Consider the following 27,384-nt stretch of genomic DNA (forward strand, 5'->3'; position numbering starts at 1 on the left):
ATTAGTTGTTAATTATGGGTGTACCGCTGATAATGGAAATTTAATGAGGTGTACCAAAGATAAAAGCCAGAAGCTGGATTGTACCAATGATAATTTCCCTTTTTTTAAAATAATTGAACTTATTATTGCTGAACTTATAATTTCTAAACCAAACGACCCTTTTTTCTTCAACTTATTTTTGTCGAACTGAAATTAATTTTACTAAAATGAAATTGTTTTTATTAAATGAAATTGTTAGAATTATTTAATAAAAGGGTCGTTCAGTTTAATAAACAATTTAATAATTTCATGTTGGTATTGAAATCACAAGAGATTCCACTTGATATTTTGTTTCATTTTATAAAAGAAAGTTTATTATCACAAAATGAAACAAAGTCAAGTGATATCTCTTGTGATTTTAATACTTTAACAACTTAAATTAAGTGATCCATTATTGATTTTTTTTAGAGCATCCATCATTGATTTAAATCTTCTCAGCTTTTCTAATCTCTGTAATGGTGATATGTGGACATATCAATTAGAGCAAGATCCAAATCCTTACAACGTAAGTGTATCATCACAAAATGAACAAAATCAATGAAAATCTCATGTAATCTTGATTTAGAGAACGATTTGCTAAATTGGTGCTAAAAAATAAAGAAATTACTAAAATAGTGCTCACTTTAAAATATTTCTCAAAGTAGTGTTCACTTAGGATTGGAAAACTCTAAACCTAATTTTTATCGCTTCGTATTTAAAGTCTAAATAAAAAAATCATTAGAGTCTCAATACTATTCTCTAAGGGTTTTAATTAACCATTGTTCCAAACATTGATGTTTCATGTTACATATTTTTTTGACAATTTATATCCATAACAAATATGCTACAAACGGATTGCAATAATCAATTCACTTATTTGAAGTAGGGGAAGCATGAAATGTCTAGCTTTGGTCATATCATTGTTAGGGACATCCTTAAACTAGTTGCTTTGTGCAGTTATGCTCCTTTATTGATTACTCGCAAGTCAGCAGATGCTAGAAAATTTTTAAATATTTATATTACTACATATTCATACTCCATAGTGCATATATCCATTTTTACTATTAATAAAATACAAAAGCATTAATGATGAGGCTCAATGCTAAATAAAATTAAGATATCGTAAGCATTATTTAAGATAAAAAATTTGATGTTTGACTTTATAAAGATATATCTTATATGCATAAATGAAAGTTTGGCTTGAAGAAATCCTACATACTGTAATCTCTGATGTTCTTCTTGATTAAGATTTGAGTAAGTAATAGATAAAAACCTCTTTGTGTAAAAAAAAAATAATAATAATAATTTGATGATATATATATTTATTAGGATTTTATTAGAAAAAAAGTTAGGTTCGTAATTTCCGAACCTACATGGACACTAAATTGAGAAATATTTTTAGGTGAACACTATTCTAGTAATTTCTTTATTTTTCAACACCACATTGGCAAATCGTTCTGATTTAGACGGCCAATGATATATAATTATGATTAGAGAACCACCAAATACGTATATATACGGTAAAATCATTAATATGATGAGATCTTTCGTTCTAAAATACTCTGTATTTTCAAACTTTGTATTGTAACCATAATGTATCATTAAATCACCACAAAATCAAAACGTGTCACATATTGGAGTCAAAATTTTGACTAGACTAAAGTTACACCCTCCCTCGGTCCCTCCATTAGACCCTGCCCCCAATTTAAAGGTTATTAACGGTCTTTGCAAACGAGAATCTCACCCTTCTCCCAATTCTAACGCCACCAACCTTCTCTCTCTTCCTCTGACTCTCTATCCTTTATATCTGAAATACGTCATATTCTAGTCTACAATTTTCTTGTTTTCCAATCAATCCTGTCCAGTTTCACTTTCACTTCTCTAATTCTATAAATATCGAATTTAAGAACCCTAGAAATTCAATTAGGAATCTTAACAACATCAAGTGAAGATAATAAAAATAAAAAATGGAGGTGAAGAGTGAAAATGGTTCTAATGAGAAATCGTCGGAAATTCCACCTCCGACGAATCCAATGGTTACGCCGATTCTTACAGATCTTTATCAGTTAACTATGGCGTATGCTTATTGGAAAGCTGGAAAACACAATGAACGTGCTGTGTTAGTCTCACTTTACCTTGTTTTATTTTTATTATAATTTTTTTGAATCTTGTTTTTAATTCGTTCAATTCAATTATTCTCTCTTTAATCATCGATTTTGAAGTGTTTTTTTGTTAAATTTATCGACTGATCGAAATAATATACAAGACAATTTATTCGAGAAGGTCTGAGTTAATGATCATTTTTACTGAAAGTACATTGCTGTATAATTTAAAAATGATTAAATTGTTATGAAATTGATGAATTAATTTGTTGTTCTGCGTTTTTTATGTTTTTGATGAGAATTAATTAATTAATTCAATTTAAGTTGCATGGAATGATGATGAATTTATGTTGAACTTTTTTTTTTGTTTTCTACTATGAATTGTAGGTTCGATTTGTTTTACCGAAAGAGTCCTTTTCATGGAGAGTTTACTGTATTTGCTGGTTTAGAAGAATGCATAAGATTCATCGCGAATTTTAAGTTTACAGAAGAGCATATCGCTTTTGTCCGAGAGGCCTTGCCTGGTACATGCGAGGTAATTGTAACACTTATTGCCTTTTTTTTTTTTTTTTTTTTTTTTTTTTTTTTTTTTTTTAAATTGTCTCCTATGATATGATTTTCATTGTTAAGAGTTTGCTTGATCGAGTCGAGTTGAGTAGTAAAGTGCTCTTTTAATTTTACTACGAGTATTTACTTTTATTTGAACTCGAAACAGTTGTGTTCTTACTTTCTTATAGAGTTTGTTTATTTATAAATGAGGCGTGCTTGAGCCTGTTCATGAAATTTAATTACATTCTGAAAAATGTTTTAAAATTCATCAATTGAAGTTATTTTAATTAAATGATACGGAGTAGAAACTGGAGGGAGAAATATTTGTAAAACTTTAAAATCATAGATTGACATATTAAGTATAGAGGTCTGGTTATTTACAATCAGATGAGCTTGAGTTTGTTCTTGAATTCTAATTAGATTATGAAATAAGTTTTAAGCTTCAATTTGAAGTTATTTTATAGAAAACTAGCCTTCTGGCCCGTACAATGCACGGGTTATTCATATAAAATTGTATTGAGATCGAGATAAGTGAGGAAATATTAGTAAGTCATTATAGGGTATAATATGTAATCAGAAACATGATTAAAGAAATTAAAATTTTGGAACTTTAATTGAAAAAGAGGCTTAAATAGAAGGTGAAAGAGCTAAAATTAAAGAGAGAATAGGAAAAGGTTGAATTAAAGGGGAGAGATGAAGATGAAGAGATGAAGTGTGTATGAAAGATTAAGTATATGTTTGATGAAAGAATTAAAAAAAATGGTACAATAAAAAATTAATAGTGTAAAAGGACATGTGTCACTATGGTTAAAGAAGTGTAATAGAATGGATGGGGACATGTGTCTTTCTTAGTTTCTTGGTTATAGTTTTTAAATACTAAGTATAGAGTATAGATAGATGTGACAGACAATGGTGGGAGAAATATTTGCGGAACATTAAAATCACAGATTGGCATATTAAGTACTCCTTATGAAATTTTGGTAGATTTTAACTGCATAAAGACAACATACATTAAATGTAACATGCTATATAACGACTTAATTACCGTTGGAATTGTCTATTCTAGTTGTTCGTGAAGATATACTAGAGGAGTAAAATGGGGCTTGATTCGTTCACGTGGCTTATTTACTTAATAGATTAGCTTTTGCTGAGTGTGTTCTTGGACATAACGGTTCATTATAGTTCTCTGTATGTTAGTTAAATGCATTTTTCATATATTCCCTTGTGCATATCATAACTTTTTTTTATTTATTTATTTTTTTTCCGGTGTGGGGTCATAGACTCATAGGTACATAAGAAGAATAATGAAGTTATGCGGTTTTTGTTTCAGTTAGTTAGTTTGACATACACGATTATTATATCTTTAGTCTTGCTCTAGGTTGACCTGTATGGCTAGCAAACAATGAGTACATTTTATGTGATTTCAGTTGAGTGTATTTAGACCATCTCAAACCTCACAAATGAAATAGTCTCTTGGTTTGAAATGTATGCAAAAAAGTATTAGTTCTCGTAAGAATGTGTTTTGCTGGAGCCTAGTCAAGTTAACAATTCCTAGTGGTGTACATAGGTGGATTTTTTGTGAGATTCAAATTCAGGTTTAGGAGTTAGAGTTAAGACTGACAGCATAGACCTCACATAGTCACATTCATCTATTTTCTAGGTCGTAATTCTAGGTGAAATAGTTCAAAGTAAATTTGTTAGAAAGAACCGTATGTAGTAACACTTTTGTGAAAAAGAGCCTTTTTTTTAAAAAAAAAAGTGGGAAGTTTTATGTTGTAATTTGGAAAATTGAGGCAGGGAAGTACGAAATGGAGGGATATATGGGAGAAAGATAGGAAAAAATGTTTTTTTTGTGGGTTTACGTGTGAGTCACGTGTTAGTCAATGCCGGAGTTCCAAATTCAAATCTTGGAATCCAACTGAAAGTCCTATTTCACTATTAAGTAACGATAAAAGTTCCTTTTGCAACATTTTTTCAAAATTGGTACTTCCTCATAAAAGTGATACCATAAAAGGTGTTTTCTCTCATATTTTCCATAGTTTGATAAGGATTTTTTCTAACGATCAAGACTTGAGTGCAAAAAGAGTTATAGCTGTTAGTTATGGAAAAAACAATGGAGAAACTTTTTACATGATGTATGAACTTATTTTGTAATTGTTCAATTTGTCTTCTCATTTCATTTCTCCCCGTTTCTTCAGTCCTCATTATTTATGATCTTCCCTCTTGGTATGCCTATTTTTATACATATCTTGGTATATGTAGGCCATATGCTTACTTTATCAGCCTTTGTTTTTAAAGCATGAGTGTTTTTATTTAACATATATTTCTTGTTGTATATCTTGTAAGTTGCTCATCTTCTGTTTTGATCCTTCAGGAGGGGTTTTTGGATTATCTTCGACAGCTGGATTGTTCCGAAGTTGAAGTCTATGCTATTCCGGAGGGGTCAATCGTTTTTCCAAGGGTACCCTTGTTAAGGGTGGAAGGACCAGTTGGTGTAAGTTGTAATCATTCTTCTGTTGTCTATTTCTTGGCCTTTAACACCTTTTTTTTTTTTGTGGAGCTTCTTAATGAGCACAGTGCTTCTATTTTATCAGGTGGTCCAACTGCTAGAAACAACTCTTGTCAACCTTGTCAATTTTGCATCATTGGTGGCTACCAATGCTGCAAGGCACCGGATTGTTGCTGGAAATTCCAAATTACTACTTGAGTTTGGTCTTAGAAGGGCGCAGGTCTTACTTTTGTGTATCTTGCTATCAGTAATGCTTTATAATTTAAGTCTTTTGGTTGCCCATATTAAATCTAAAATCTGTCTTACTGTACTATAGGGCCCTGATGGAGGAATTAGTGCATCAAAATATTGCTATATGGGTGGCTTTGACGCAACAAGGTAAACTCTGTTTATGACAGATTTTTGAGTTTCTAATTGATGTATGCTTCTCAATTGCATGTCCATGTTCATGGGCATAGTAAGAGATTTCAAAAATATGGATGGCCTAGTATACAACTGTTTCTGTCTCAGGCTTTTAGCATTCCTTGGATACAACTGAAATTCGCTGGCACAGTTTATCTGGTCAAATAGATTGTATATTTAACTAACATTGCTTCCTTGCTTGGCTAATATTGTAACACAATCTTTTTTCTTTTTTTTTTTGATGAAAATTTTGTTTTTGAAAATAGTTGCATATTTGGGCTGTGTGTGTGTCAACTAAACTACTTTTCTAACTCTTTTGTACAGCAATGTTGCAGCTGGAAAATTGTTTGGAATCCCGCTCAAGGGAACACATTCACATGCCTTTGTTAGCTCATTTATGGTGAGAGATGCGCCTAATATTTTCATCTTTTCACTTCTTCATACTTTATCTTTTATAACACTATATAGTACACTATGTAATAAACACTTTATTAATTGTACCCTTTAATTAACCTCAAGTACCAATGTCGGACCCTCAACTCTTCAACGTGATACACCTGTAAATTTACCGGTACAAGTACCTTAGTCTGAGTACATAGGATAGATGCAATGTAAATGGTGATATTTAAAAGATGGGATAGGTGATATCATGCCATATTTGCACTCTTACCCTTTCAAATGAAAATTGTTCTGTTACTGAAGTTGTTTGGGAAGCTTAAGAAATGTAAATGAGGGATCATTGAAGTTGATCTCATAAAAACTTGGTATTGCAAAGGAATATGATAAAAAATCACAAAAAATAAATGTTGCCTTTAATCCAGTCATATAACACATTGCATATGGGCCTGGAATCTACTGGTTCATGTAGCTTCATCTGATTTAGATAGGCGTCTCAAAGATTAACTGTATTATTCTTGAGGTGACGTGAAGAAATTTACAGTCACCCCATTCGCATAACTTAGGTGACATGCTATAGAACTTGTTAGTAGCACTTACAAATTCCAAATACTATATTATATGAGGGTTTTTCCTAAAGGATGCTCCAAATGAGGGGTTAATTTAAAAAACAATCTTGTCTTCATGTAATCTTAGAAAGTGCTTGTGGACTCTGACATGGTCTATTTCCAGTTTCTGCTTCTTTAGATACTATGTAAACAAGGAAATCAGTTAATGTGTATAAGAGCTGCAAACTTTAAAATCTGGAAACACAATGTATCATTTACTATACCAAGGGCATCTGGTTATTTCTGTTCGACTGACACTGGCCAAATATGATGAAAAAAATGTTCTGCTTCTGACTAAATAATTTGATATGCAGAGTCCTGACGAAATTGTGGAGAAATCGCTCAAAAATGCTGATGGCTCAACTTCTTGTGAGGATTTTGTCAATCTGGTTCAGACATGGTTAAACAAAATTCAGGTCTTGCGTTAAGCCTCCCCAAAGTGTTTTATATTGTCATAGTGTTTTTTTTTTTTTTTTTTTTTTTTTTTTTTTTTTTTTTTTTGATTGTCTCTTTCTGTATGATATTTTGACATTCATAGTAACTAGTAAGAATTTTCATTTGCAAAAATTATAACCTAACACTGTATAATCAATATGGCTGTTTCAGGGATAGGATGGGTATGATAGCTCTAGCTTGGATTAGCAATCTTCTGTTTGAATTTTCTTCTTGTTGTATTGTAGACTTTGTATTGTCTGAAAAGTTTTAGGATATGTGTTCTTTTGCTTGATTACTGCTGTTTTCAATAGCAGCAAGATAATTTTATATAAACTGAACTCAAATTTCTCAATTGAGGCTCCAGAATAAGAAGATAACCTATATATTTGTCCCAACACTCCCACCCTAACCAAAAAAGGAAAAAGAGAGAGGAAGATTATATCAAATAAACTACTCGTAGTATTAACCAAAGGGAAAAAGGCCCCTTTTCACTGTTTAAATTTTGCCATGCCCTCAATTATGTTACTTGGCGAACAGTCATGAACACTTCCAACTTCCAAGCCATCCTGATATTTCAATTAAAAGAATACTTCCTGTTTGTGTTTATATTCATTCTTTTATCTTTAAAAACTGTTTGTAGTTTAGGAGTTAAGACCATAAATAAGAGGGGATGAACCATCGAAGGTTTTTTTTTTTTTTTTTTTTTTCCTCCCCGCCTTTGGAAGTGGATCATCCTGGTTGCTTTGTGAGCATGCTTGCAATGGTTTTGAATGAAGTTGCAGAACTGGGTAGGGAATATACGATGATCTTACTGATCAATTGAATAACTTTGTGTCGTATAAATGTCCATATCAAGTGATGGCTGGTTAGATGGTTCCATCCTCCATTTATGACTTCACCTTTTGTGTCTTATGTTTTCAGCTTTATCTCTATCAGACATAGTACTTGCATTAACTTCTCTGCTTGCTTTTTCAGAGGACGAAATTTTTGACTGGTGGCTTTGGTGATACCAATTTAAGCGAGTTAGCTGCTTTTACCTCCTATGCCCTGGCATTCCCTGATAATTTTTTGGCCCTAGTGGACACATACGATGTAAGTGTTACTAATTCTTACTGTGATAGGTTCCAGAGCATAAATCTTTATATGTATCCTTAAGAAAGATTAAACACTTTACTTTTTATATGACCATATGAGCTTTTCAATTCTCGCATACCTTTGTAGTGATGTAGTATTATCTTGCTTTTCTTCATAGTTTTACTCTAGTAAATGATTAATGATAGAAAAACTTTGTGGCAAAGTGGTCATTATCCTCTTCCTTATGTCACAAACCACACTATATTTTTTATCATTAGGTTTTTTTTCCCTACTTTTTAAGAATTCAATCTAGGCTCTTAGTCAATAAAGATTCGTTTTTGCTGCCCTCATGTCTCTTCTTCATTATTAGAATGAATCTGGGGAAAAAAAATGTAAACTTCTCTACGTTGTCTGTCTTTTGTGATCTGGATTTAGTTTTTTGTGAAAATTAGATTTGATGTAATGCTTTAAGTAGTCAACAATAAAACTTGCTTAGCCCATACAATTCATTATTGTGACAGTTTTTTTTTTGGGTAGTTTTCAACTCTAGGTTATTTCAGTCTTTGCAGCCAAATATGCCTGTTTTGGAGGCTCTTTTGGTTGATAGCAGTAGCTACTTTGATGGTAAATTATTCATATAGCAATTCTTTAAAGGATTAGTTTTGTTTCGATCTCGCCCGAAAGCTGATATGTTTTATCTCTATAATATCAAAATCTTTAAAATTCTACTCTGCTTAACTGCGCTTTCATTTGTGCATATCTGTTCAATGTTAAGATAGGGAGAGGAGTATTCTTTTATTCTGTTCTCAAATTCTCTTGGCCCTGAATCCTAAGTACTTGAAATGTTGTGATGTTATATACTTTCATTAGTTACAATTCATGTGTTACTTTGTTATTCAAAGTTGGAGGTTGTGTACCCTATTTCTGATATTCTCTTTTACTTACCATATCCATCACTATTGTTTATTTATCACTATATCGTGGAAATCATTAATCGGTGACACTAATTTTTTACCAGGTTCTAAGGAGCGGTATTCCAAACTTCTGTGCAGTCGCTTTGGCTCTCAGAGATTTAGGGTATGGAAGATTTATCATGATTTAGTTGATAAACTTTTCTGATCATACTTTTCCATCATTCCATCTACATGAGAGTGCATTATCTTAGTGTAAAATAAACAATTGCATTTTGCAAACGAAGATGGTCTATTATTATAGTCTAATGATGCTGATACACTACAGATATAAATTGGCCAACTTGATTCGGATTATAGTGGTTGCTAAAGATTGGACAAATGGATTGTGGCAACAGAAATTCGTCGCACTTCTCATAAGACAAATATGAATTGGAGTAGGAATAGGATCATTATAATTATAGTAAAACAAAAAATATTCTGTACTACCCTTGAGAGTTAATAAAATATATTTCCATATAAAAAAGGGATCATAATAGTATAATACTATAATACACTCAGGATTTTCAATACGTAACAACCTGTCTCTTCTGTTTGTAGAGACCTTGAGTATATGATGTGTTGATCGTTGAAAACTAAGATTGTTTTCTCAACATCATTATCCATGATATGGTTTTCAGGTACAAGGCCATGGGCATTAGATTGGACTCTGGTGACCTGGCATATTTGTCTTGTGAGGCTCGTAAGTTTTTTCAGGTGATTGAGAAAGAATTTGGAGTACCAGATTTTGGAAAGATGAGTATTACTGCTAGCAATGATCTCAATGAGGAAACCTTGGATCATTTGAACAAACAGGTGATTAAAATATTACTGTTGTACTCCATATTATTTCTTTCCTGCTGCTGCTATTTAGTGTTGCTAAAATTTCAAGTAAATTTATAGCTGCAAAGGTTTGTAAAAAGAAAAAAACTCACTGAAATGTATGATTTTCTTACCGATTTGAAGTAATGAGATCCTGTTATATTATGTCTTGTAGAATCTGATTTCTTGCAAGGTAGAAACAGGAATTACTCTTGAAGTGCATATGAATCTATACCAAAAATTGTTCCATAGGGAAGAGAAGATTTAAATATATATTAACTAACCCCTTGGTGTAGATTACTTCACAATTTTTTAATTGAACATTCAAATACAAAATTAGGACCATTATACCTGACAAAGTTGGTCTTGGAAGACAACTTGCAGCGATATATATATATATTCTGTGCTACATTCTATTTGTTCTTGCTCAAATAGCTCTTTTTTCTATTATCCTAATTTGAGAAACATATAATATGATTTATGTTATCTTGGCCTCTCAAGTCTCTGCTGTTGCAGAAGTTGATTTTAATGCATTCCACCATCTTAGGGTGCTATAAGGTAGGAACCTCACTGAGGGTACAGGGTCCTATAATCTTCAGGTGCATTTGCCATAGCCTCTTTTGAATCTTCCTAACTTCTTTCTGCTTCTTAGAATGTGTCAGGTCTGCTTGCAATTCTCTGGGTGATTGAATACCTCATTTTTTATTTTTAGAGTCCTTTGAAAACCTTCCTGACCCTGTAATTAAAAAAGGGCATACGGGTTTTTAGCCTTCTTTCTATTAAAAGTGGTTGGAGTCATCTCTTCACAAAGCTATTGCTTTGTATTATTTGTCTAGCAATCTGCAAAATTTTACTCTTTTTTCCTTCTGTTTTTAATTGGATTAATTTCGCATAGACAGGGTCATCAAGTTGATGCATTTGGAATAGGAACCTATCTTGTTACATGCTACGCTCAAGCTGCATTAGGTTGTGTCTTCAAGCTTGTTGAGATTAATAACCAGCCCCGTATGAAGTTATCTGAAGATGTTTCCAAGGTAGGTTTGTGCTTTCTACTAATTTTGGGGATGAAATGTTATTTTTGAGAGGCTTTGTAATTATTTTTGTATGTATTATCTAGGTATCCATTCCTTGTAAAAAACAATGTTACAGATTGTACGGGAAAGAAGGATACCCGTTAGTAGATTTGATGATAGGAGAAAATGAACCTGCTCCAAAGGTATGAAGTGACTGATTAGCAACCAAATCTCTCTTAATATCCCCCACCCTCCTCTCCCCTCTCCCACTCTCATTAAATCTGTTTGTTGCTTTCAGTGTTATCTCTTTTAACTTTTATTAAATGAGCTAACCTAGTAGCTTTACAACATTCCAAAAGAAAAGTTGGACAGCCCCACCCCCTCAGGAAAATGAAAAATAATAATGGATATTGGGATCGTTTTTTTTGTTTAACTATGCATGCAACTTGAAGTTCATGACCTAATAGTCAAGGAACAATTTATTAATAGTCAAGGAACAATTTATTAATGCAACTTGAAGTTTATGACCTTCAGTCTTCTGCCCTGCTAACCTTTGGTTTGTGAAAGCATTATAAAACTTGCTGATAATGCCATTTTTTATTGGAAACTTGAGATCATATTGAGTCAGCCTTTAGATGGCTTTCCCCTTGCCACTACGTAGCTTTTTATGGAGTGGAAGAACTAAAATATTATGTGAAAGCTTCTCCAATTTTAATGTATCCCCTGAGTGAGAAGTAATGAAATTTGTGTTTTGGCTGACAGGTGGGAGAGAGAATTCTCTGCCGTCATCCATTCAATGAGTCCAAAAGGGCTTATGTGGTGCCCCAGCGAGTCGAGGAGCTATTGAAATGTTACTGGAGAGGTAGCTCAGGTGAGCTTCCAGTCTGTTCCTCTTCATCATATGCAATCATTTGTGATCCATCTGAACTAAGTGTTCCTTTGCTACACATAGCATTATTATAATTCAAGAACAATGACTGTATATGCATGAAGATGATGCTCTTATTTTCTCATGGATCACATGATAGTACTTTTAACTGTATCCAGAGAGTGGGCTTCATTGTGCTAACCTTAGTTGCCTGAAAGTTTTTTACAATGATTTTTGTTTCATGCAGCTAAAACGAGAGAAGATATGTTACCTCTGAAGGACATCAGAGATCGGTGCATAAGGCAGCTGGAGAAAATGCGCCCTGACCACATGAGGAGATTGAATCCTACTCCATACAAGGTAGCCTCAACATCCTTTATTTTCTTGTATGATTCGAGAGTCCATTGACAGTTATAATATACTGATGTTTGTGCTTTTGGATGCAGGTGAGTGTAAGTGCAAAGCTGTATGACTTCATTCATTTCTTATGGCTAAATGAAGCACCTGTTGGTGAATTACAATGAAGTTGCTTCAAGGGTAGGCGAATTTATGCTTTGAGGTACTGAAGACAGAGTAGCAATCATTTAAAAATTAGGAGTATTGTGCCAAATGCAAGAAACTCATAATTCATGTGTACATTTTAAGTTATAGTTGCTTTTTTCAGAGAGTTTTGCCAACTATTTAAATGTTATCTTTCAGTTAAATTTATAGTTGTATACTTCTTCCCCCATTTTTTTAACATGTTGCTAGAAATTTTGTTTTCTTTAGTTGTTTTTTTTCAGATTTAGAGTAAAAATATTGTTGTTCTTTAGAATCAAGTGAGCAATATAAATTCAGGAAATTGTATTATTAGCACAGCAGCTCAAGGCTTGCAGAGTTGCAGCTACTTACATATGGTTGAGGACTTGAAGCTTAACTGGTATATTATTTAAGTTGTCTATATGCAGCATTCCAGATTTTTGTAGGCATCGTATTTCGTATCTAATTTTTACATATAAGTTTATGTTAAACATTGAGCATATATCTTAGAAATTTGTTACTCAATAGTCAATATTAAACTTAATCTTTGAACATGTTTTGCTTGTATCAAGCTTTAATCTCTTAGCTTAGGAAAAATTATTTAGATGTCTATACATAATGTTGTACCTGTCACGTATTTCAATTTTCATAAATATTGTTCATAATGCTACATTAGCGGATTCTACAGCTTGGTCATTCAATGGAATAATTATGAATTACCGTATACAGTTTAGGTTATTTATTCTGTGACATGAGATGCTTGAGTATCCCAATATACCTCTTTTCTAAAGTGTTGCAAGTTACTTAAATGACATGCCTATACAAATATTTACAAGATCTGAACTGACAAGATTTAGATTAATGAGTATTGAGTAGGCATACAGCCTTTAGGTTCAGAGCGTAACAAAGAGGTCATTCAGCTGCACCCATCCAAAAGCACAGCGATCTCGTAACTTCTGAGCAGCAATAGCCGCTGAGTCAACTAGGGGTCTGATTCTAATAAGCTCCTTTTCAAAGGGTGGTCTTGCAGCACCGTCAATCTGCAGGTTCCCAAGTAAATGAGTAAACTCAGTGTAAAGAGCAGAAAGAAGAACAGTAATCTGAGAACATACCTTCTGGATGCAACGAACAGTATCCAGTATATGGCAGAAATACGTGAGCTGTTTATATAAATCCACTTCTGAATACTGTTGATAAAGACGAATGCATTAGTGAGAAAGTCAGAAAGTTGTATCTGATATTTTAGTTCACAGTACAAGACTGGTTAATACCTTTCTTACTAGATGGCCATTACATCGAGGGTAGTTTGGACAAACAGTTCCCCTCTCAGAATCACCTATCACCCGCAAGTTTAAGCTACGAGTTGTATACTTGCAAGTTTCATCATCACACTACAAGAAACAATACTTCAGATAGATCACAAAACCTATTATTCCATATAGAAAAATAACCTAGAGGTGTATTTACCGTCATTAAACCCCTGTAGTATTTTGAGATGAACCCATCTGCTTGCCTCTTCACCTGAAAATGTCAGAAGATCATTTCAATAACTAATGTTTACGAAAGGTCTTTGACAAACCGCTAGAATCAGCATACACTGGGATCAAGCTAAGTATATAGCTAAGCCCGCACAATAAATTTTTGCGCACAGATAAACACTCTTTAAATCTAGCAATTGTTAAGTTAGGCTAGAAAGTTCGAGCCACCTGATTGGCAATCATTGCTGGAGATATTTGACCAACATCCCCTTCCTCTGGACACTTGGGGCAGCGCAACCTGTGCCAGATTTTGCTAGTGGATTTTTCTGGCTGTGCTTCATTGGGCTTTTCTGCGACAGATTTACATAGGGAACTAAAGATGCTTGGGCAGTCAAAAGAGCCAGAGCAGCTAGGGCAAGACAATATTAAAGGTTCACAGCCCTGGTATCTGCAGAAGACATCAATATACAATCAATTTACTGACCATACAATTAATTTACTAATCCATCAATCAATCAATCAATCAATCAATCAAAGCCTTACTAATCCATCAGATTAGTAATATATTAATCTAGAAAGAAAGTTGATTAATGGTCTCAATGAAGTCCTGAGTAATTGATGTTGAGGTAACAATGGAACTACATGCTCAAACAGTACCATAAGTGAATTTTACTGCTATTTCAAAAACAATAGTTCAACAACAGCCTACGATTTTCAATCAACTGTGAAACAATGGATAAAAAAACCTCATATTCATGGAAAGTCTTAACAAATATTCAGCATTATTAAAACTTAAAATAGAGGCCAAGTGACTAAAATTGTTTACCTGTCATCATCATCAACAGAACTCAAAAGTGAGCTTGAAGGATCATTGCCGGTGCTGAGGTCAGACTTACTTTGAAACTGAACACATAAATTGAAAGTCAGTAACATGGAGCAAATAAGGGCATTGTATTATAGCAGCACAAGCAATTAGCAGTCTACGTAGGCTATTACCTTGGCTGAATCAAGCCCCAGGCAGTCAGCCAGATGTGCAGGGTCCGTACCCTGGATGGATGCACATAAACGTGAAACCACTGGATGAATCTGCAAAGACAAACTCGATGCGTCAAATCTGATGAAGACTGAAAAGACCATGTTTTTCATTGAGGTGAAAAAATCAAAAAGAAACCTGTTGGGATAAGTAATAATTGATGTCGATCATCCATGTCAAATTTTCTGTTTTCAATTCATCAGGATGTCTAGCTCGCTGAGCAATACCACCAGATGTTCCTGAAGTAGTACCCTGTCAAAACAAAGATACAGATGCAATTAGCTGGCATCCATAGTGTACTAAAGCCCAAAGCGCTTAATGTTCTTCAATTTAGTAAAAAATGTAAATTAAACAAACCTGCTCACAGCATATAATATATGGAACTGTGTCCCCTGAGGAACAACCAGCAGTATAACCATTGTGTTTCAATCTCAGTGCCACCTATTAAAACATAAACAGTCAGGATTGCAATAATATTCCATATTTTGTACATACATATTTCATCATTAAAGGAAAGACATAGCTGAGCTAGGGATGTCAACAATAATCACCTGAACGTGTGGTTGATTTTTTGCATCAGGATAAGCTTCAGGTTGTTTGGTCAATGACTTTGTGATTATATATTTTTCAAGAGGTACTTCTCCTTTCCTCATTTCCTCTTGCACCTGTTGGGACCCAGAAGACATTAGATTTTCACTGAAATATCCAAGAGCCATTCGTACTTGACTACTTATTGTTTTCCTATTTATTGTCATATTGACAAAGGACCTAATATTACAGAACTATAGAACCTAACTTGAATCTCCATTAATTTGAGAGGAATAGAACTGTTGAGTTTTCTAAAGTAAACATTGGATTTCTGCTGCCTTTATCATTAGAGAGAGATTTATATTATGTCAGTGCAGCAGTGAATCTGGAAGATCAATTTCTAATTTTCTATTTTCGTTATTTCATCACTGGCCAACAAAAATTTAGGTCTTTCTATTACCTTCATAAGATAACTATGTATCGACTCCACAACATCCTCACAGGATCTGCAAGGAAAAGCATAATTTAGGCTGATATCTTAAAACTATATAAAGGTGCAATCACTTTGTTTTTTGCTATTAGAATTAAATAATATCAAAAATCAGAAGGGAAAAAAAATAAATAAAAGGAATCATTAAGATAGAAGCACAACTATACCCTCCAGAAAGTATCTGACTCAAACAGTAGTCTCCAACTTCCTTTGATAACAAGCTCCAATCACGACGTACCATATCAAGGCCCTTCCGTTCAATTACCTATAACAAACATTAAATTTTAGTATTTTACTTTCCATACTGGAACGGCCTCACTTCATATTTTCAAGAAGGTTACTAGAGATACCTCATATGGTTTTCCATCCCTGAATTGCAATTTGACAGCCGCATACTTTTTCTTCTTAAGGAGTAGCATCCTCTTGTACAACCCATCCAGATCAATTTCCAAACACCTATATTTCTTATTAGCCTGAAATAAAAAAACCGGAATGCATCAGGCTCAGCAACAAAACTGAAAAGAAGAGTAACAAGCAGGAAGTGGCAGTTCAAAACAGCACATATTGCTGCCTTTCAGAAGCTCACTTCAGTAGGCATATTTTCCTGTCAGTGCGTATAGATTTTACATAACAAGGGCCCGGGGAAGGAAATGGAAGAGGAAGAGAGGATAAACAAGGGGATGGGAGAGGAGAGGAGCGGAGGAGAGAATAGCAGAGGAGAAGAGAGAATGGACTGGTTTAGAAAGAGAAGAAAATTGAACAGATCCCTCCAATTATTTTTTTTTCCTCCAATCCTAAATTTATATCCAACCAAATGAAATGTATATGTCACTCACTCAAACATACTGTAAAACTGGAATTTGAAACAGCACAGAGAAAAGCACTAAAACATATCTCCCATGAAAAGAGTTAAATCAATATGGCTAATCCATTAAATGAATGCTGCAACACATATTCCAACATAAAACAAATAAATCCTGTTCATTATATCAATAAGCAAACCACTAATTCTTAGAAAATTCATGTCACCTCTTGGATGACTTTTCCAGCAATGGCTTTGGCCTTTGCTATATCATCAAGCCCACTATATATCATGATTGAATCTGTATCACCGTAGATGACCTGCCAAAGATGAAAACAACCTATCAGATATGACGTGAGACGTGACATATAGACATATAGTGATAGAATTGCTATAAGAATAAAACAATGAGCAAAATTAAAGGTCTTGCCTCCAAGTTCAGCGTGTTCTGCACAAGATCAACAGTACTTTGCAAAATCTCTCTTCCCTACATAGAAATTGTAGCATTGTCAATGGCTATTTAGAGAACATATTGTAAGGCAGCTTCTGAAATACAATTAAAGAGCATCTTACCTGCAATGTTATAAGTTCTGCAAGGGGCTTTGCATAAAATCTTGAGTTTGAAAAACCCAGGCATCCATACATACTGCACAAAGATAATGCAGAAATAACAAATACATTAATTAATGTGACCAAATAGGAAACTTTTATTTTTTAATAAAACTAAGTAGGAAACTTAAGATAAAGCTTCACGGTTTAAAAATTAGACTAAAAATAATCAACAAGAAATATCAACCTGTTTGCTGTGAGCTTAAGGGCTTGCTGCTGTATGTCGAACTGTTGGGCCTTGAGGCCAGATGCTGTCTTCAGCCAAGACTTCACCAGTCTCCTTCTTTCCACCAAGTTTTTAAGCAACTTTTATAGAAACAAATGACAAAAATATTTATGTTAAAACTGTGTGCAGAGTGGGGAAAAGCCAAGACAAGCTTTTATCTTGTAATTAAAATGTCAAAGTAAGGCACTAAAGACCAACAGAAGTTTGGGTATTGTGCATCTGTTGGTGGGGTTCAATGTCCACAAAAGAATTTTGCAACAAAATTACCGGTAGATTTCTATCCATTGTTAAACCATGCCATCATGCAAACCAATAAGGTGTAGAAATTGGAGCTCACTCGCTTCTGGATGTGCAGAGTTTAATTTAATTTGATGTCAAACTTCTAACTGATAAGTCAGCGAGCAAGGCAGGAGTAAGACTAGCAACAGCTACTCCATCTCAGTTCCCTGTTAGCCATTACGTACTTCCAAGGTATAATGCTGAAACAGCATACCTTCTTATTTAGAGTTAGTTATTCGGGGAAGGAAGGAAAAAAAAAAAAAAACATTCATTATCTATTTGCATAAGCCTTTGATGAAAACAAACTCATATATACATCCTTTGTCCATTACTATGTTAAAGTTTTTAGTGGTCCATAATTGTATCCGATTTTATTGTAATATATGGCTACTCAAATTTAAGTATAAAACAAGATCACTTGTTCATTTCTACTATTAGAATGCAATTGTGCAAGCTTTTTCCAAGGTATCTGTTAGTAATGCCTAAAAGTGGGAATTTAATAGCAACTTAATAACAATCGAGATCTCAGCAGTCCGCTCAAGATTTTATAGGTTTAAGTCAAGTGCTTTTCTTTTTGAAAAATAGTGCCATTTAATACTTATTTAGTTTATTAAAAGTTGATCATTTGCTATGTAGCCTCACAAAAATATTGGATGGATGTTGATCCCACAAGATATATGTTTGCATCAGTGATACAACGTAAATTTATTCTTTGCTGTAATAACCAACACATCACCAGGGCCCAATAACTAGTTTAACATCTATAAATATAAGAAATGAAAAGAAAAGAAATAGAAGAGAGAGCTTCAATAAATATAGAAAAACAATATACCTCGGGTAGCACTCCTGTTTTCTCACAAGATGGTATGCGTGGAACTGAGCCATCAGAGTATCTTTCAACTGTCGTAAAACATATATTGTACTCCTGAAAAAATCCAAAAAAGACCCATTTAACAATTTTTCTCATCAGAAAAGTAATATGAGATAGCACTAATGGAGAGATACAAAACCTGAATGATAGAAGGATAAAGACTATTGAAGTCCAAAAGTAACACATATTTGTCATATAAACCTCTTTTGGGATCCAAAACCAATCCACCTGCATAAGCAGGACCTTTCTTGCCCTTCCCATTATCTTCATGCAAAGGCTCATTCTCATTGTTTGATTTATCCAAATCTACATCATCACCATTTTCTATTTTACGCTTTGTCAATTTATTTTCCTTTGCATAAGATGAATATTTGTCGGGAACAATATAGTTCTTTTCATGAAATGCATGCAACAGAAGATATTCTACCCGTTGCGCTCTAGCTCCCTGAAAACAGATGAATAATACACAATCAGTATATCAAGTGTAAAAAGGACACTCAGAAATAACAGTGTTTATGAAGTCATCTAAGCACTAACTTGTAGAGTCTTTCCCCAAAGGTTGCCACTGATATTAGTCAACTGACGTGTAAGTGGAAGTATGTTCAAATGGAACATCAGTTCCATAGACAACCATGCATCTGTCTCATTACATTCAATCTGAAAACACAAACCCATGTTAGGCAAGAGCATGATTATAAACATGTCACCTTGGAGCATATATAATTCAATAGAAGGAATAAATAGTTACATAAATTATCACAAATATAATATTTCATTATTGATAATTTAATTTACATTTTTGGTGCTTGGACATGCAATTTTACTCTAATTGAATTTAACCACAAAAAAAAAGTCTATTCATAGTGAGCAGTACATTTTCTTTGACAAGATTTGCATAATTAATACTCCCGCTGTTTATTTTTTTTGGGTGTCCAATCAATGTATACTAAAGATTAAAACAATAAAATTCGTTTGCAAAATACAGAATAATGTGGAAGTGGGTGCACCCATTACTGCAAAATGGAAACTGGATAAATCCAAAAAAAAAAGAAACACACACACAGTATGCGTGCATTGTTAAGATTCAAGACAGCACGAATGAAAGCAAAGACGATCTTAACATACAAGATCCATAAGTGATTCAGTTCTTTGATACATGCTGGAAATCTCTTTTGGTGCAATCTCCTTCCGGTCTTTGTTCAGCTGAGTCTTTGCTAGCTGAGTCAAAGAGTAGCTAACCTACAAAACAAATCCTCAATTGTAAAGTCAAAACACACTAGTAATATGTCCTTGTACATGCTGACATCCAGATATTATACCTCCTTTAAAAGATCTCGGGAGCACAGATATGTGTCACACAACAGACGACCAGCAATACAAGACATTATTCCTGGACTTGCTCCTGATCCAAAAATGGTGCTTCCTTTAGTCAACTTAGGCATTGTAGCTCGTTTGAGGCGACCTATTTTAGACCACATGCTGCTTGGTAATCTGCATGCCTGCAGGAACAGACATGGCAGCCAGGGTACAACATTATTAATACAGCCTTGAAAATCAGAATGCTTCAGGAAATCAAGACTTCTACTACATATCCAAATTGGTATCTTTCAGGACACTTTATGCATGAAATTTTAAAATAGTAATGCAAAACTTTTACACTATATTTCTTATCATCAGTCACTTAAAATACGTGTACACTCTATTACTTGCCAATTTAAAATACCAATGCAGTAACTAACACCTCCTTCATTTGTGTGCAATACCTTAAACTGAAAATTAAATTAGAATGGCAAGGGTAATTGTTAGAGATACGATATATTAGAGATATTAAATATATAGCAGATTAACATCAATATATTTTCCAATATCTCTAATATCTCATATTTCTAACGGAATTCCATCATCACATTCAAATTTAGCAATAATCTTTCAGTGCACCTACATTTTCTAATGTAATATAGGTGATAAAGAAAATTTTAAACAGGCACCTATATTGTCAATCCTAAAAAAAATGGCCTTCAAGATGCTTACTAGTCTCCAAAAAAAAAAAAAAAAAAACTTATAAAAAACATGCATATTTTAATCCGCAAATTTGGGAAGAATAATTAGTCCTCGAGTCAAAGAGCTTGACATCAATCACACAAGATCCTCAAAAAAACATAACTTAAGCTAGTTATAAGGCATTTCCCTCAATGATTCGATGATTTGTTTCCTTCCAATAGTTCCAAATACACCATTTATTTGTAAAACTTGTACTCTCTTACCAAGTGGATGAAACAGAATTCTTCTCCATCTAGGTACACAACCTAATACTCAACAGACCTAGCTTCTAAGCACATGATATCATAACCAGCGCCACTATGGTGAGGAAAAAATCCTCCAAAAAACCCAGTAGCCTGAATGAAAATAATGTCATATGGGTATCTGCTACTGTACTCACTTCCTTCAAAAAAAAAAAAAAAAAAAAAAATCTGCTACTGTACTCACCTGAGCTCTATGAAGGAGAACATCTAGATCAAATCCAGAAATATTATGGCCCACAAGAAAATCACTGTCCAACTTGTACATTTCAGTCATCAGACAGCTCAATAAAGCTCTTTCGCTGTGAGTTATAACAAAATTAACAAATTAGACACATTTGGAGATTAACAACAACAGATATTATCAAACTTTAACAAGATACAAGTTTAAAAGGAGACATACCTGGTTTCCAAAACAAGTATGGTGCTTCGGGCCTTTGTATTCTTTTCTGCAACTTCTTTTTGGAATTTCATTGGCCAGATATCTCCACCAAGCTTCCTCACAACAGTAAAATGATTAAGCACACCAGGTCTCTTCCACTCCGAAGCCAGCATAGGAGTGTCAATCTGGAGATCAAAAGAGAGCTTAGTGAAGCATTCTGATGACTACAACAGAAAGACTTAACTATATGTTCTTTCAAAAGAAAAATGCCATCCAATAGACTGCATATTGCAAGTTGAAAGTAAGATTGAGTCTCAGACAAACAATTCCTACCTCTTGATTCCTCCAATTACTTCCCACTCTTGTTAGTTAAATTTTATAGGAACATGAAAAACTTAATTATTGTCTTTGTAAACTGAGTGAATTAATTCATGTGAATATAGTAGCTTCTTGAGATCCTTCCTTTTCCCCCCACGAGGTGGATTACATAAAGGGTTCTGGTTTGAGCTTCTAATATGGACCTATTGAGAATTGAGGAATATTTCAATGAAGAGACACAATTAATTTGAAAGAACAAGGAGCTCAATCAATTATGCTCGTTTGGCTAATAGCATATCTAGCTAAGGGGGTGAGTAACATCTAGAGAAATTGAAAGCAAAAAAAAAAAAATGCATAGAGGGGGCAAAAGATAAGAAAAGGAAGAGATAACAGTACTATAAAACTCCTGCCCATGAATAAAAACCATCTCAAGCATACCTTTGCTTTACTACATGAGATAATAGATGCTGAAACAATTTCATTCACATTTTGTTTCTCATTGATAATTGTTTTCAAACTGATTGCTGTTATAATCACCGGAGGAATCACTGCAGTGTTCTTGGTGGAAGCTGACTCTTTGATGTCCTCTGGACATTCAATAGCTATCTCAAATTTGCACCAGCTCACCTGCCCAAAATCACCTCTTAGATATTGAACCCATGTAAACACATGTTAACATAGAAATGTACAGAGTTGCAAATCTCACCCGTTGATGAGAAGGACGGCTACTGAATTTAGACACTGACAACCATGATGGTCCTTTTATCTTCCTCTTGACAAGAAAGAGTTCCAGAGCACTGCCAATGAGTTATCATTCCACCATTACTTGCATATAATTTTAGAAAGTAATCCACCTCATATTGAAGTTTTTTTTTGTAAAAAAAAAATAAATAAATAAAAAAGAATCAAATCATCAGATTAAGGATAATAACTTGGACAAGTCTATCAATGATAGTGACTAGATTAGCTATGATCATCAAGTACCAACTAACAGATTTAAGCCAAGGGAATTATAAGAGTTTCTCACATATTGCATGTAAAATTGTATATGGATCAATAAATCTTTAATCTAAGGGGACTCATATCAATTCTCATGTGTGAGAGATGGCAACTTTCACTGGGTAACAGGTATTGAAGAGCCGCAAAAATTTTAGAAGTGCACACAGAATTATTTTTTTTCTTCACGTAACAAAGCGCACCAGCACCATTTTAGTCAGCCTCATGTAGCAATAAACTTGGGATACAATATGTATTCATGAAATCCATTAGAAAAACTATCAACACTAGAAGTACTTCTAGATGAGCAGTGTGTAAGCACTGCAAAGCTAAACAAGCAACAACTATCCATAACAAACAAAGGAGTTAAGGAATAGGGAAAACCGGACAAGCATTGAGCTCAGCGCAATACAATTCTTCACAATCCACATAGTAAGACATCGTGCTGTAAAATTTCTCATAGAAGATGGCAATGTTTATTCAAACACAATGAAGTCTATCATAAAACAATAATGGGGTATCATGCTACTTGCCTTGAGTTAGACCCTAGCACTGTACAGAAGGTATCTCCCTTAAGATCTGGTTGGAGTGGAGGGTCCTGCAATGAAAGAACATTCATTAATAAATTCCTACAGATGGAGGACAGTCAATAAACTGATATAGTATCCAGTTATCCACAAAATTCCTACAGATGGTAGGCTTGAGTTTAAGAAATCGGTGCAAGTTGTAAATGGGTAAATTGACCGTTTAAAGGCAAGTTGGATGGTTCCACCCACCCAATTGGACTCTCGAAAGATATTAGGGTTCATGGTAAACATCTCGGCAATTTTTATTTCCAGGCCAAAAAAAAGTCAAAATTTTCCAAAATTGAAGGCTATTTATCCACGCTTTTTGAGCAATTTGGGAGGTTTCGAAACCTGGTGTCGAAAAGTCTTGAGATACTAGGGGATACATCCCGGGGCCATATAATGCCGTTTGGAACCATATATGACCATTATATGTTGTCTTAAATGTCCGAGGTAGGCTTGAGTTTATGAAATCAGTGCAAATTGTAAACAGGTAAATTGACCGTTTAAAGGCGTATTGGATGGCTTTACCCATCCAAATGGACTCCCAGGGTATATTAGGGTCCATGGTAAGCATCTCGGAAATTTGAAGGCTATAATACACAATTTCGGGTCAATTTTTGAAATTTTTTCAAAAAATGAACTAAATGCGTGGGGTGACTCCTAGGGTCATATAAGGAGGCGTGAAACCATAAGACACCGACCCTAAAAGAAATAATGTCATTCTAAAGGTAGCTATATTTAGGTCATCGAAAGTCTTAACTTTTGCTAATAAGTGTTTAGGTCTTCACAAAGATATTAGTAATAAAGTTAGAAACATAGAGCAGATTACCTTAAATGGATAGTTGATCTCAAGCACATAGTTCTCCCCATGAGGTATGTCAACACGCTCAAATGCATAACTCCTCTATAACAAGTTCCCACATAGCACATGTAAGCGATTATAAAAATATAAACCAATACAGCTATGGAAATTGTATGCTCAAAAACAAACATTACAGAAATAAAATGTCGGATAGTTGTTCCACACCTTAACAGGCGCCATGCTAAAAGTTGAAACATTGAGGTTTACTAAATGTTTTGCCATTTCAGCTTTCAAGCCAGATGCCACTTCCTAGTATAGATATGAAAAAGAAGACAATCGACATAAAATATAAGAGAGATAGATGTGAGGCTTAAATTCATAGCACAAGGAGAATTGACTAACATGAAGCTTGGTACAAAGTTCTGCAGCTGTAATCTTCTTGTCAGCGAAATCCTTCTCCAACTTCATGACTTCCTCATTATGAAAAACAGAAGCACTAGGAATAGCATACAAACACCTCTGCATATTCTTTACAACAACACAGCAGCTGTGATATGCATTACCAGCTTTAACCTAGCAAGATTGTATCATATTATATCAATCAGCTATCCAGTAGCACAAACCCATAATTATAAAAGGCAACTTGGAACATTTTACATGATTAACAGCCATCCAAAAAGAACAAATGCATATATTGTTAGATAAATAAAGAGAGAAAACCATACAGTAACTTACTTTACCAAATAGATAGACTGTGCCAGCATTAGTATTATATAACTCCTCATATGCATCCAGTATATAGAAAGGCAATGATCCATCAGTCTCCAGGACAAACTCTGATTTCTCCTCAGATTCTGGAATTGAACTTGTTTTAACAGTCTCACAACCAGCTCCATTTCCTTCTCGGGTGCCATTGATTGCTTGCCATTCAGCTGCTGCACTGAAAGTCTGGTCCTTCTCCTCCTTAATCTTAGCATTAAACGAAAAAACCTTCTGATCCTCCTTCAGAGCTGGCTCAATCTTAGCATCAATTGCATTTGACAATTTCTCTTCCTGTTCACCTCCGTTCACAAAATCACCCTCAAATGGCTTCAATTCATCTGAATTCTCCACCTCTACAACTGATTTATCATCAGTTACCCCGTCTTTTGGAGCTAAATCTGGAGACAAAGGCCTATGATCATCTTCAACCTTCCCAAGAAAGTCACTAACTACCGGCTTCTCCACCTTCATCTTACCAATCCCATTCACACCTAACCCTAACCCTAGATTCTTCGATTGAGGTCTTCTCCGGCGCTCCCTATCCCTATCATCTGGAGCAAACTCCGCAATCACATCATCAACAACGCTATCACACGACAGCATCCCTTTCCCTTTCTCCTCATTCCTCTTCTTAAATACCGAAGTAGTGAACATCGAAGAAATCCGTTGCTTCCCCATCAAAGCAGCAGCACTAGAGAGAGCATTTGCAGCAGCAGAAGGCTTCTTCTCCTTATCCTTCTCCACCTTCTCCTTCTTCTTACGCTTCGATTTCTCACCATCCTCACCATCAAATTCTTCATCAGATGAAAAAGGCATTCTAGCTTTAGTCCAATCCTCCTCCTCACCATCATCAATGTAACCATCTCCGACATCACCAACAACAAAATCACTGAACTCCTCTCGACGTTTAGCAACTATAGTCTTGTATTCATCTTCATCGACAGTGTCATAGATGGGAGCATCCATCTTTATATCATAAGAAGGACGGTTTTCGCCATTGCGCATGGCTTTCAGGCGTTCTAGGGCTTGCGCTCTGGCGCTAGCCACGCCATTTGCTCCTCGGGTTCGCCGTCTTCCCGCCATCGTTGGCTGATCATCTTCCTCCATGTCTTTACTGCTCCAAATAAGCTACATAAATTGCACTATTATAAATAATTTGCCATACATACACTTATTTTACTCATTTACATTTATCTGGAAAAAAACTACTCAGCAATCAATAAATTATCAATCAATATCATACAAACAACTTATTATGACTTACGAAACTACCGCATTCATACTTCTCATGTGAATTTCAACTCTAAAAATAAAAATCTATGTTAATCTCATCAACAACTTCATCCAAAATTAAAAAAAATAAAAAATAAAATTGGAAAACAAGTAGCCTTTGCAAAATCATAAATACTAAATTATACACAAATCAACTAATAATAGTAGATTTGTGAGTTATAATTTTGTTTATAATCGTCAATTTTGAAGTTGAGGATTGGGAGAACGAAATTAGAATTTTTAAGATTAAAGCATAATAAAATAAAAAAATTAAAAAAAATCGAAGTATGAAGAAGGATTGCAGACGTACAGTCGGTAAAGTGTGAGATGACGGCGGACTTCGGAGTTTCCGGCGAATCAACGGCGAGCTTTGAAGTTTCCGGCGAAACGGCAGGACGGTGATAGAGAAAAAGAGGAGAGAGAAAATGAACAGTGATTTGCTAGGGTGACCCGCCAAATATTCGGGTTTAGGTTTTGGGGTTTCTGTTCTGATTTTTGGGTTTATAATTTAAAAATGTGCCGAAAATAAAGAATGTTAGGCGGGAACTTTGAGAGTTTTGGCGCCAAACAATCTTTTTTAAGATAAGTAGATTAGTAGATAATTATAGTAGTATTAAGCTTGTGGTCCAATTTTCAGGTAAATATGGATCGGCCCAGCCCAACTACCTTGATTCAGAATTAATAAGAATAATGGCCCTTGGTGCAAGTTATCAGTTGGATCCAAATGAACATTTTTTTTTAGAGGATTGGTAAGGAAAAGGAGCTCTATCAAATCAGAACTTCTTACAGATTTACCCAGTTTGAGTTAGTTGGATAGACCCTTTAAAAATTATAGGAAAGATAAGAAAATCTCCATCTCAAATGAACATGCATGTATGTATGCTCGTATATAATAAACTGAGCTTATCCCATAATTTATATAGAGTAGTTCGTTAAATAGGTTCCCTAATAGAAAATGAGTGAATTATATTCAAAAAAAATTCATTAATGTGTTAAAGTGCTAAGGATTAGTAGATGAGTATCACCGTGAAAATTGGCAAACAGATTATTCTTACAAAATTTTATACAGGGATAAAAAAAAAATGGTTTTTTCGTAAGAGAGATAATTTGTCATTGGAGAAGGAAAAGGCGTTCTTTACAGATAAAAATGATGGCCTAAATTTCCAAGAATGTAGTCCTAATTCAAACAGAAATGTTAAAAATGCCATTTGTTCGTTTAAATACACTGCGGAATGTACAGCTAAAAAGAGTAAAATGTTCCACACACGAAAGCAAGCACCGACGCCAACCTTAACCAGCATAATAAAACATGCTGCTAGTAAAAAACTCACAATGATACAATATACACAATACACCTCTCTATACACCCCCCCTTCAATTATACCGTGGCCCTTCTTTTAAA

General features: G+C 34.3%; 2 protein-coding genes across 3 annotated transcripts; one reads left to right on the forward strand and one right to left on the reverse strand.

Annotated features, from left to right (window-relative positions):
• The first annotated feature begins 1,762 nt into the window (after positions 1-1,762).
• On the forward strand, positions 1,763-12,601 carry LOC145561923 (nicotinate phosphoribosyltransferase 2-like). 2 transcript variants are annotated; one of them, XM_081622055.1, is made up of 15 exons: positions 1,763-2,137; positions 2,508-2,655; positions 5,044-5,163; positions 5,264-5,398; positions 5,495-5,556; positions 5,905-5,980; positions 6,899-7,000; positions 7,995-8,111; positions 9,112-9,170; positions 9,685-9,859; positions 10,765-10,899; positions 10,983-11,081; positions 11,641-11,749; positions 11,994-12,106; positions 12,193-12,601. In XM_081622055.1, the coding sequence occupies exons 1-15, from the start codon at positions 1,986-1,988 to the stop codon at positions 12,268-12,270; spliced, it is 1,680 nt and encodes a 559-aa protein (XP_081478181.1). In that variant the 5' UTR covers positions 1,763-1,985; the 3' UTR covers positions 12,271-12,601. The 2 variants fall into 2 exon arrangements, with proteins under 2 accessions (XP_081478181.1, XP_081478182.1); XM_081622056.1 differs by lacking the exon at positions 6,899-7,000.
• A 119-nt stretch (positions 12,602-12,720) lies between these two features.
• Positions 12,721-26,448, reverse strand: LOC145561922 (DNA polymerase alpha catalytic subunit-like). The gene is made up of 32 exons (XM_081622054.1): positions 26,293-26,448; positions 24,684-25,838; positions 24,351-24,521; positions 24,174-24,257; positions 23,976-24,050; positions 23,111-23,175; positions 22,288-22,378; positions 22,020-22,208; positions 21,285-21,448; positions 21,069-21,183; positions 19,901-20,080; positions 19,707-19,820; positions 19,119-19,238; positions 18,721-19,026; positions 18,543-18,635; positions 17,393-17,511; positions 17,170-17,242; positions 17,027-17,083; positions 16,824-16,916; positions 16,145-16,267; positions 15,962-16,059; positions 15,765-15,810; positions 15,328-15,441; positions 15,134-15,217; positions 14,915-15,028; positions 14,740-14,829; positions 14,570-14,646; positions 13,972-14,191; positions 13,733-13,786; positions 13,537-13,656; positions 13,378-13,452; positions 12,721-13,305 (listed from the first exon to the last, which is right to left on the reverse strand). Exons 2-32 carry the CDS (start codon positions 25,815-25,817, stop codon positions 13,159-13,161), a joined length of 4,605 nt encoding a protein of 1,534 aa, XP_081478180.1. The 5' UTR covers positions 25,818-25,838; positions 26,293-26,448; the 3' UTR covers positions 12,721-13,158.
• Positions 26,449-27,384: the final 936 nt, after the last annotated feature.

The sequence above is a fragment of the Chenopodium album genome, chromosome 10 (assembly GCF_948465745.1).
Source record: "Chenopodium album chromosome 10, dcCheAlbu1.1, whole genome shotgun sequence".
NCBI lineage: Eukaryota > Viridiplantae > Streptophyta > Magnoliopsida > Caryophyllales > Amaranthaceae > Chenopodium > Chenopodium album.

Excerpts from the sequence above, each read along its gene's own strand:
- LOC145561922 (XM_081622054.1), bottom strand. The coding sequence starts at position 25,817 with ATGGAGGAAGATGATCAGCCAACGATGGCGGGAAGACGGCGAACCCGA. Across the intron at positions 16,060-16,144 it reads GGGATGGAAAACCATATGAG|GTAATTGAACGGAAGGGCCT; the intron begins GTATCTCTAGTA and ends TGTTTGTTATAG. Across the intron at positions 15,442-15,764 it reads TACATAGTTATCTTATGAAG|GTGCAAGAGGAAATGAGGAA; the intron begins GTAATAGAAAGA and ends GGGTCCCAACAG.
- LOC145561923 (XM_081622055.1), top strand. The coding sequence starts at position 1,986 with ATGGAGGTGAAGAGTGAAAATGGTTCTAATGAGAAATCGTCGGAAATT. Across the intron at positions 5,164-5,263 it reads GGGTGGAAGGACCAGTTGGT|GTGGTCCAACTGCTAGAAAC; the intron begins GTAAGTTGTAAT and ends CTATTTTATCAG. Across the intron at positions 9,171-9,684 it reads TTGGCTCTCAGAGATTTAGG|GTACAAGGCCATGGGCATTA; the intron begins GTATGGAAGATT and ends TATGGTTTTCAG.